Source organism: Aspergillus welwitschiae (genome assembly GCF_003344945.1).
Source record: "Aspergillus welwitschiae strain CBS 139.54b unplaced genomic scaffold BDQ94scaffold_43, whole genome shotgun sequence".
NCBI classification, from domain to species: domain Eukaryota; kingdom Fungi; phylum Ascomycota; class Eurotiomycetes; order Eurotiales; family Aspergillaceae; genus Aspergillus; species Aspergillus welwitschiae.
The window spans coordinates 280,048-289,619 of NW_020798737.1; the positions used below are offsets into that span (position 1 = coordinate 280,048).

Sequence of the window (9,572 nt, forward strand, 5' to 3'; positions counted from 1 at the left end):
GTTTATCAAAATCTGAATTCCACACATGCAGCCCATCAAAGACACATAACTCCCCTTAGTCCCAGATCCAGTACGGCGCAAACAGGAAAGACTTCCACTCACGGAACATAATCCCCCTCTAGCTCCCGAAACCCACGAAAGAACGGCAAACTAGAGAACAGCGTCTCATCGTAAAAATCAGAATTCCAAGAGCGGTCCAATTCTAGCGGCAGAGAACCAGAAAACGCATCCATGAAATCAGTATCCACATTGACTGGTTGAAGAAAATCCCCAGAATCTGCAGGCGCATCAGCCGTGTACTGTTGCAGACAGGTAAATTCGCTCTCCTGGATAGCACTTCCCTGATGCGACTCAGGAGTAACCTTGCCATGACACCATAGATGACCTAGTAATTTAGCGTAGCGATGAGCAATATGCGTTTGGCTTGTAGCGGCGCCTTTGAGCATAGAGATGAATTGCCGGGTTAGGGTGAAACAGGCTTGGGATTCTTCGGGGGAGATGGCTCCGACGGAGTAGGCTTTGAAGAGGAATACGGAGGCATAGATTTCGTAGCTTGGGTGTGTTAGTAGATTGTTCATGGATGGGAATATTACAGAACATACAGGTAATATCGAACGGGAAGAAATTTCACAATGTCCGATGGGGTTATCTTTTCCACGAACGTTTGAAGTAAACTTCTTGCTGCGTTGGTGGCTGCGTAGATGTGGCGAGCGTCGGGGCTGGCCATGACACTATCTGGGAATAAGGATGTGATATCTCCCTCGCTTCTGTTGATGGAGGTCTTAGAAGAGCGATATAGGACTGCTTGGAAGGCGAAGGCGTTCACGTAGAGTTGTAGATACTGGTACTGTAGTGTGAGGAGACAACACAGAGTGGAGGGAATGTCGACGTTTGACCAGGTTCCCTTCCACATCTCCATTGCTTTGGCGGAGTCGTCGAGGTATTTGGAGTAGTCTCCAACCAGCATTAGCTGACGTGTGCGCGACTTTAATGCGTAGAGGATGTCGTGAATATTCCCGAAGATGGTTGTTAGCTCTACTTGCGCCTGTACGAAGGAGGCGTAGTCTGTTCCGCCAGTAATGGCCGGTTGTAGTGATGGGTAATCGTGGGTGCTGAATCTGGTGGATAGACTTGGTCCGCGGGACCAGAATGCTTGGCCCATTTGGATTGATATTTGCCGGTCGGCCAGATAGGTAACTGGCGATAGCCGGTTAGGAGGCATTATCCTAAATGGAGGTCTGAATCACCTACATATCCATGCTAGTCGTCGCCGGCAGCGCATACTGCTTGGCTCGGACTCCACCTCCCAGGGGAAGGATTGTTTTTCCAGATGTAACAAATATGCCTGTCTGACTGCAAGACCTATCAGGTTCCAGGCTACACAGTCCTCGTCGTACGCGTTGTTTTGTTCAAAGTTGTTACTGTAGGGCTGATCCTGGGAAAGCATTAGATGTGGCATCCACTCGGCTAGAAGCAGTAAGCCTTCTACGGTCCCAACTTGCCGCACACTTCTGGCGCCAAGAGTGACACGAAGTATTAGCTTATCGATATACCCTCTGATTCGGATGTGAAGGTGCTTCTGATCCGGCCTGTTCTGAGTGGCTATTGTAAGGACGGAGGCGAGGAGGAACGTCTCTGTAGCCCATAGGTGCTTGCGGTCTTTTGTGTATAATAGATTGCTGGACACGATAGGAAAGTAATGATGGTAGTTTATGGTATAGCTTGTTGTATTGTATCGGTTAGTGCAGGCACAATCGGCCATGGTAGCGGGACATACTATTGTACCAGGGGTTCGAGGTCCAGTTCGTCGATGATACCCTCCTTGATGATCTCTGTGGCCATTATTGATGCCTTGGGTTGCTCTCGTGAATTATGATGCAAAGACTTCCCCACTGCACGCCCTGTGCCATCCGATCTTTGAGAAGGCCTCTCAGGCGAAGGTATGCTGTCATCCCCCGCAGTGGCGGCCGTCTGAGCGAGGATTTGAAGAGCTTCTAAGGGGTTTCGAACACCCCCACGAAAAAGAGTGTCATTGTCCACCCCCACAGTTTCGGCGTGCAATGCACTCGGTTGTAGTTCTGTCTTGGTTTCGCCGTGCTCACTGACCCTTGGAGGCTGCGTCTCGGCGTGTCCATGACGTCGACCCCGGAAGCGAGAGTAGTCACCCCCTCTTCTCGAGGTGGCTGGCATGCATTGATGGCCTTCTAGGATGCACTTTGAGCATGGCCCATGGGTCCCTCCCTCCGTATATCTCCTACGATGGTGGATGTAAGAAGGAAGAATGGAGCGGAGTATGAGCTGTACCCACAAATCACATTTTATTTTGCGTTGTCGACAACGAAGGCAGGCCCGGTAAAGCCTTACGCCTGTACTTCTAGTCATAGCGTTTGGACGAAATAATTGATCTGTGGTCAGAGACAGAATGGGTATGAGGGAGTCGTCGGCTGTAGAAGTGCGGGAGAAATGCGGGGCTCCCCACGTTCGGCAATAGACGGCTGTAGGTCTCGTCTGGCGATGTTTGGGACTATATCAAGATGCGCGATCCCAACCCTCAGCCCCGTAGGTCTCATTCACAGGTACTTTCTAAGCCATCAGTCTATTGAATTTGTTTGCCTGGGTGGCAGTGAAACTGTCATCAGCTATCGGAACTCCTTTTTCTCTCCACAAGATGTCAGCAACAAGCCTTTGTGAATCCGAGGTCTTTACCTCCGCTCGTCTCGTAGCGAGCGACTGCAAACTGCCTCCGGACGACAGATACGGAGAATACTATCCCCTTGATCCCAAGTATCTCAAGCTTAAATCCAACTTCGGGCCCATGCTCCCGGAGAAGATCGGATATCTCCAGCCCACATCGAAGGACACCCCGATTGAGGTCATGCGAGAGAGACTTATCCGTGATGGGTATCTATTCGTAAGGCCACCTCCGTATTTATCATACATCTCATACTAATCCACATATAGGTCAAGCAGCTGCTCCAACGAAACCAAGTCCTAGAATGCCGCAGCAACTATTTCTCATACATGGCCCCCTCTGGCCTCCTCAAAGAAGGATCCGACCCAGTCGACGGGATCTTCAGTGACAAGGATAGCCGCAAGTTCTTACCTCCGGGCAACCTCCGACGACTCTTCGGGCTGAAGGACGACTACGAGTCGGAGAAATATCTGGAGTTGATGATCAAAGCGCACGAGGAGCGATTTTATCTTCAATTATGCGAGAGTACCGAACTGCGTGAATTTATCCACAAACTCACTGAGTGGAAAGATATCACTATGCTTCAGCGGACAATGCTTCGTGCCTTTGTGCCCGATAGCGAGCTGACCCCTGTTCATTTCGATCAGATGTACCTTCGCGCGGGTCCCCCAACTAGCATTACAGCGTGGGTCCCGATCGGAGATATTTCGCTTGAGGGCAGCGGGCTGATGTACCTTGAAAAATCGGTTGATATCGGTCGACAGACCGAGGAAGAGTTCACCAGGAATGCAGCAAATCTGACGGATGAGGAGCGGGTCTCGGCCTTCAATAAGAATATGAATGATGGGGGATTTCTCAGTCGTGACACGGTTGCGTATGGCGAAAACGCCAAGCGTAAGTGGTTGATCACGGAATATGAAGCTGGTGATGTGATCTTCCATGACCCCTTCCTGGTACATGCCAGCTGCAAGAACAAGGACCCTGAAAGGAGGATTCGACTGGCTACTGATCTGAGATTCGTGAATTCTAATGAGCCGTATGATAAGGTATGTTGCGTACGCATAATCGCATGGAGCAATGACTAACATGACTGTAGCGCTGGATGAAGGTCTGGCGTCCACTTGATGGGCTGTGATGGCCATCATACGCCTTACCAGCACGCCAGGGAAGTAACGGTGCGGTGATATATCTACATGTTCAGTGATACCAGCTTAATCTACAACATACTTGTAACACTTGCATATTTCACGACATTTATCCTCTTCGCACAGAATTGTAGTGTCCCCCTCAACTCAACCGCATACCAAGCCGCCCTTACTCCCACTCCCTCATAAGCGTATTCTCCTCGATCTCCTTATCAAAATCCACCAAATGAGTCGAATGACACCAAGGCTTAATCGTCTCCTCCTTCTTAATCAACCCGGAGAAAAACGCACACCACTTCAACCGCGGATACGCCTCATTTATCTGCTTGCGAGTCGTGCGATGGACCAACCCCTCAAAGCCCTTCACATGCGGATGAATCCCGGTATTATCATACGTCGTAGCCAGCTGAATAAGCTGACCGAAGTAGGTAATCGTTCCATCGACTCCCATATCTTCATGTCGAATGATTGCCTCGGCTGCTGCTTCGGCCTGGTCCGCAGTGGCACCAAACTCCTTCAGCACATGGAGGGCTTTGATGCCGCCGTAGATATCGAATGACATGCGCGTTGCGGTGAGGTGCTCCTCCGCGGTTCCGAGGTCGTGGAGGAGACAGGTCAGAGCCCAGGTCACTGGGTTGATGGATGCTGCTTGTTCGGGGAATTGTTGGGTGGTGATTACCATTCCTGCGGTTATATGACGTGATGAGTATATGGATTAAGGATAATTTGCCTAGAGACGTACCGTAATAGTAAACCCTCATGGAATGGTTCAAAGTCTCGGGGTGAAGAACAGCCTTAGCGTATTCCAATGTCTTCGAGACTACAGGGTCGTCAAAGGGGAACTTGATCGTATCGAGCTCCACGGCTTCTGCCCTTTCGATGAAGGATTGGTCCGTAAATATGGCACCGGCATTGGCGGGCGTGCTGGACCAGCCGTTGGCTTTTATTTCGTCGTGGCACATTTTGTGTAAGTATAGGATACGACGGTTTGGTACTAAGTAAAGTAGAAAAAGAAATTTATCTTAGTTGGGGAGCTGTTCAATTCAAAGCGACAACGTCGGATCGGACCTTTATATAGCTTACATCTCGGCGCTGTTCTTGCCTCCTGCTTTCGACAATTTGAGATCTTCGTCATTCCCTTTTTGTGATATCACCCTTCTCGGTAGTACTTTGACGTGGCGTCCAGCTGGTTTACTTGGTTTACAATGATGCGGGCCTGGGGCAGCGCAATCGGGGGCCCCACTTCTTCGGATTACTCGATTAGGCAGTAGTTTGGAGTGGGTCTTTTGATATATAACCAATAGCAGGATAGATTTCCGTCAGTGGGTCACGGGAACATCTTAGGATGTCGCGCTGATGTCCGATGTTGGTTACTCTCCATCCATCCATCCTTTGTGACAGGGCGTTTATCGACGCATATGTCAAGCATAACCATGATAAATTTGCTGCTTATTTCAATCATGCCACTGCGTATCCCAATCTGCGTGAGATATTATACGCGTGAGGCTCGAACACTGGGCGTTTTGTTTGGTGTAAACTGTTGACGGTTTACATGCGGATACAAAACTCTGATTTAGCTGGTAGCAGGCTTAATACGAGCGAGGGATTGGTTCGGAGTGGTTTTCAGGACAAGATTTATCTGTGAGTTGGTGACAGTTTTGGATGTGAGGAGCCCGGGTGGTATGAAAATACGTTTTCTCAGCACCGTGGTCATCTTGATGAAGGCTTAAGGCGTATTCTTCTGGCTTTGCTTTCTTAGACCTGATAATATGGAAATGTGGGCCAGAAAACCTACGTTTCACCGTTTTCAAAATGTATAAGCTGTTGCCTGCTTTGTCGACAGTAGCGGAATTCAAGTGCCTGTAGCGAATGCGTAACCGCCAGACGCGGCCACCCTGTGACCACCAGTGGGCACAATTTCACGTCTCAGATCGTATAGTGTTAGTGAAGCCCGTGTATTTAGATTAATAGCCAATCGCCTTCTACCTGGCCCATGCGGAAAACCCAGCTGCTTGAGTCGTCTTCCACGTTCGATGGGTCCACCCAGAACCTTTCGAGTATTGTTACCGCATTTATCACATTGATGCATTTGGTCTCAAACCAAAAGCTCTCCAGACAATTCCTGATGTGGCTCTTTTGGGATTGCTCTTGGGACTCCAGCCCCGCAATAAAAAGAGGCCATAGTATGCATTTGAATAGCGCTTCATCCCTCCTCAGTGTTTCAGCCTCTACGACCAGCGCTTTTACCAGGTCATCCAAGGGGGTTTCATTTCCAGTAAGCCGATCACAGACCCGCCAACCGTAGATTAGAGTTGCAGATTTATATGCCTGGGCTAAATGTTCGAGAGACTGTATATTTCGCGTTGTTGAAGTGGTGGATGAGGCTCGCAGGGTCTCGGTCACCCAATTGTGGCAATCAAAGCTCATGGTAGAATCGAGCATACTTGTGACTGACTGGAGGAAAGAATAGGTCTCAGGCGTATCAAGGTGCCTTGGATCAGCTAAGCGGTCCCTAGCTTTTGAAAAGAAGCGAACGGCATATAGAAGGTACTCAGGGCAACCGATATAAGCCCTGTCGATGCTCATCTGCAGCGGTGCAGCTTGTTGGGGCGAAATATCCGCCCCAGACAATAGTTCGCGACCGCCAAATGTGGCACCAAGTGTTTCGATCCTGCAACGGGCAACATGTTAAATTGCGCTTTTCGTCATATAATTTGATGCTGGAGCCTCACAGGTAAATCTGCCCCATTATAAATTCCCGCGTGCCTTCAATAGTTGCTTCTAAATGCCGAGAAGTCTCCGCAGTATGCATGCCACTAACAAGTTTTTTGATGCCCCCTAGGTGGGATTTCCACTGGTCTCGCCCCGACTCTAAAAGATCGAGGAAAATCAATATAAACGCGCTCAGAATAAGGACATCTCTCGACCTCGATATTGGATCATTGAGCGCCTGGATCAGCCCGCACATGGCCTTTTGTTTGTACATTAAGCCATCAGTATGTGCCTTGAAGCGCGTCGCGTGGTCTTCGTCCTGCCCCTGACATTGTATTTGCTGGCCATTTGCCATGTGCCGAGCTGAGAGGGCCATCACAGAGGCAGTTAAGGCTGGATTAGCCAACGCTGCCGGAATAAGTTGTCTCAAAGGGTTTCGCTGGCTGTCGAACATGACAAACAACTTGCACACACATTTGCTGTCTGATTTCATCAGTAAGCGTGACTCACATCGCATTTGCTTGAGCACACTGACAATAATTCAAGTAATACATGGATGCATCATCCAGGGCGTCAAAGGAAGGATCCTTCAAACTTGGCGGAATGCTTATGTGGATGCTGATGTGGTCTCCCTTGTGCGAAATGGCCGACTGTCCTTTTCTTTCCACAGCGTCTGTGGCCTCCAATGTTGATTCTGCCAGCCTAGATTCATAGAGACAAGCTTCCCCGTAATCACCTTTGTTGAGGGTGTTGGATTTATCTCTTTGGTGAGCTTGTGAAGTCCGCGCTCTATTCCGGAAAGCCGGCCCATCGACCCAACGGAGGGGTCTTTTTTGAAGGCACTCTAGCCCTGCCTTTTGACACTTCTTACAAGGCGGATGGGTCATTTGGCATTCAACATGCCTACGCCGGCAAGTATAGCATGATCTGAACATGATGAATGCCAGTCAAGCTTGATTCAATGTGACTAGTCTGGAGTAGGAAGAAGTTTGGAGAGTTGAACGCCAATTGCCTTGCAGCGGGACAATACGTTACCCAAACGGTCATGTGACAGCACTAGAATAGTTTCTCTCCTCCCACTCTAACGACATCATCTTCCTCAAACATAGAACTAATTTGGACATAAATAGTGCTCTACTTCAAATTATTACTTTATTATGATGTGTGTATTGTTCGACAAGGTCACTCATCCAATAGCATGTGGGACTTCACTTGCTGAGACCCCTATCTGGACATATTTCAAAGTAGATAGTGTTCTGTACATTTCGACAACCGCCATCATTCCTCAAGTTACTATATAATTGTAACCGAACCGATCCTGTACCTTATGAATGTCATTTTAGTGTAACTATAGCTTTTGATGGTTGGTATAAGCGTGCAGTAAGGGAAAAGGGTCCGCATTTTGTCCATCTGGGGAATTCAGACATCCCATGGTCCGACGCTGTGTCCGAGATAATGCCAAACGCTTCTACACAAAGTCAGAATTATTGCAACCTTGTTGTTATGTGATCCTTCATGTTCGTAGTGCACCTTAGCACCTAGAAGAATAATTACATAAGTGCACTCTCATCAACCCTGTGGTGTATTAGTTGCAAACTACAAAGTGGATTGTGTTAAGGATGAGTATCAAGACTGATTTTTATTCAAATGAGATCTTGGCCTAGTTGTATTCTAACAGGTTGTGCATAGGCTTCCTTCGTATTCCGTTCAGATGTAACGCTTCAGACGACGTAAGGCTAAAAGGCCCATCCCTTGTTCTTTCATCAAGTCTCTAGCAGCTTCTTTGCCTCTCTTGCCAGATAGCACTGACACCATTGTGAACCTCTTCCAACTGATACCAGCTTAGCGCAAGATACCTTATACTTTATTGTATAAACTGGTGAACAAAGATCCATCCACCCATGGTACTATTTGCTTGTGCAAAGCTACCTGATTCCCTTTGTCTCTAAGGCCTCTGAGCCAAAGCTATATAGTCCATCTACAACCCTCGCTGTTATATCGGCTTATGTATTTAATCATCAATTACTCACTATACTTTGCTATATGCACCAGAACACGCCATAGTCTTTATCAAAATGAAGCTCTCTACTATTTCCACTCTTCTGACCATTATTGTATCAATTATGGCAGCCCCTACTACCGAAGGCCAAGACACTCCAATAACCGGCCTCGGGTCTCGCAGAGTTGCTAGCGGATGCTATCCCTTGTATGAAACTACTCCGAGGCCTTGATTAATATCTGGTCGCATTTGCTGACTGATAAAATAGTGCTTCCCCTCGTTGCGGTCTCTCAGACACATACTGCCAATGTGCTGATGGTACGTAAATCAGCTGTACTCTACCACTTGACGTCGTCCACTAACTAGGTACGTAGGGCGATTTTACGACTATAACGGGAAAATGGGATGTAACCCTCCTGCGGCTATTGTTGCTGAGTCGGTGACTGGTATTCCGGGATACACCTGCACCTAGACAGGAACTTTCCATCGTTTATGTTGAACATAGACTGCTGACTTATTCGTGTCTGGTTTTGTCCGCTTTCTTCATTGACCTACAATGTTATGTGAACAAGGACATTGATTTCAGTACTTTGTGCAAATTCTCTACTATATGAAACGCTTTGTTCTCGATCGGGTTATTACTTTGTGTGGTCTGTAGTCCGGGTCTTTGTCTCTTTGTGGTTCTTTTGTTATTTGAAAACCATCGTTCTAAATACAGTACATGCCACCTTATATGGTTTAAGCCTACCTTAACTTTTCAGTGCTCGTCATTCAGAGTGCTCAGAGGGGTGTCTTCCAATACGTGTATGTGGGACTCAACTATGCACGTCAACCCCGATTCTTTGACGAGCATTACTTCATAGGTCGAACACTCATTGCTCCAGTTATAATCATCCATTGCGACTCTGTATTTGTTGCTTTTTTCTTCGATCCTTGAATGTTTTCACTTCTCACGTCTAGACAGGATAAAGTTGCAGAAGGGTCATGCGAGAGACGAAGCACGTCCCCCCGCGCCCCCCCCCCC

The 9,572-nt window shown here is 48.0% G+C and overlaps 5 protein-coding genes across 5 annotated transcripts; 2 read left to right on the plus strand and 3 right to left on the minus strand.

The window, feature by feature from the left end:
* Positions 1–98: 98 nt before the first annotated feature.
* Positions 99–2,403, minus strand: BDQ94DRAFT_183379 (Zn(II)2Cys6 transcription factor; the record flags this gene model as incomplete). The annotated part of the gene is made up of 5 exons (XM_026774397.1): positions 2,309–2,403; positions 1,778–2,254; positions 1,252–1,721; positions 603–1,197; positions 99–552 (listed from the first exon to the last, which is right to left on the minus strand). The coding sequence occupies exons 1-5, from the start codon at positions 2,380–2,382 to the stop codon at positions 99–101; spliced, it is 2,070 nt and encodes a 689-aa protein (XP_026621742.1). The 5' UTR covers positions 2,383–2,403.
* Positions 2,404–2,636: 233 nt separating this feature from the next.
* BDQ94DRAFT_183383 (phytanoyl-CoA dioxygenase family protein) lies at positions 2,637–3,925 on the plus strand. Its single transcript, XM_026774398.1, has 3 exons — positions 2,637–2,911; positions 2,962–3,738; positions 3,789–3,925. The coding sequence occupies exons 1-3, from the start codon at positions 2,669–2,671 to the stop codon at positions 3,825–3,827; spliced, it is 1,059 nt and encodes a 352-aa protein (XP_026621743.1). The 5' UTR covers positions 2,637–2,668; the 3' UTR covers positions 3,828–3,925.
* An 81-nt stretch (positions 3,926–4,006) lies between these two features.
* On the minus strand, positions 4,007–4,799 carry BDQ94DRAFT_162689 (putative cyanamide hydratase; the record flags this gene model as incomplete). Its single annotated transcript, XM_026769595.1, has 2 exons — positions 4,007–4,521; positions 4,580–4,799. The coding sequence occupies 2 exons, from the start codon at positions 4,797–4,799 to the stop codon at positions 4,007–4,009; spliced, it is 735 nt and encodes a 244-aa protein (XP_026621744.1).
* Positions 4,800–5,726: 927 nt separating this feature from the next.
* On the minus strand, positions 5,727–7,484 carry BDQ94DRAFT_183389 (Zn(II)2Cys6 transcription factor; the record flags this gene model as incomplete). The annotated part of the gene is made up of 3 exons (XM_026774399.1): positions 5,727–6,508; positions 6,570–7,032; positions 7,085–7,484. The coding sequence occupies 3 exons, from the start codon at positions 7,482–7,484 to the stop codon at positions 5,797–5,799; spliced, it is 1,575 nt and encodes a 524-aa protein (XP_026621745.1). The 3' UTR covers positions 5,727–5,796.
* A 1,188-nt stretch (positions 7,485–8,672) lies between these two features.
* On the plus strand, positions 8,673–9,020 carry BDQ94DRAFT_174591 (uncharacterized protein; the record flags this gene model as incomplete). Its single annotated transcript, XM_026772375.1, has 3 exons — positions 8,673–8,755; positions 8,817–8,866; positions 8,923–9,020. The coding sequence occupies 3 exons, from the start codon at positions 8,673–8,675 to the stop codon at positions 9,018–9,020; spliced, it is 231 nt and encodes a 76-aa protein (XP_026621746.1).
* Positions 9,021–9,572: the final 552 nt, after the last annotated feature.

Bases quoted from the DNA above. Each gene is read 5' to 3' on its own strand.
- BDQ94DRAFT_183383 (XM_026774398.1), top strand. From the start codon at position 2,669: ATGTCAGCAACAAGCCTTTGTGAATCCGAGGTCTTTACCTCCGCTCGT. The intron at 2,912-2,961 runs GTAAGGCCACCT...ATCCACATATAG, and splicing joins TCCGTGATGGGTATCTATTC to GTCAAGCAGCTGCTCCAACG. The intron at 3,739-3,788 runs GTATGTTGCGTA...ACATGACTGTAG, and splicing joins CTAATGAGCCGTATGATAAG to CGCTGGATGAAGGTCTGGCG.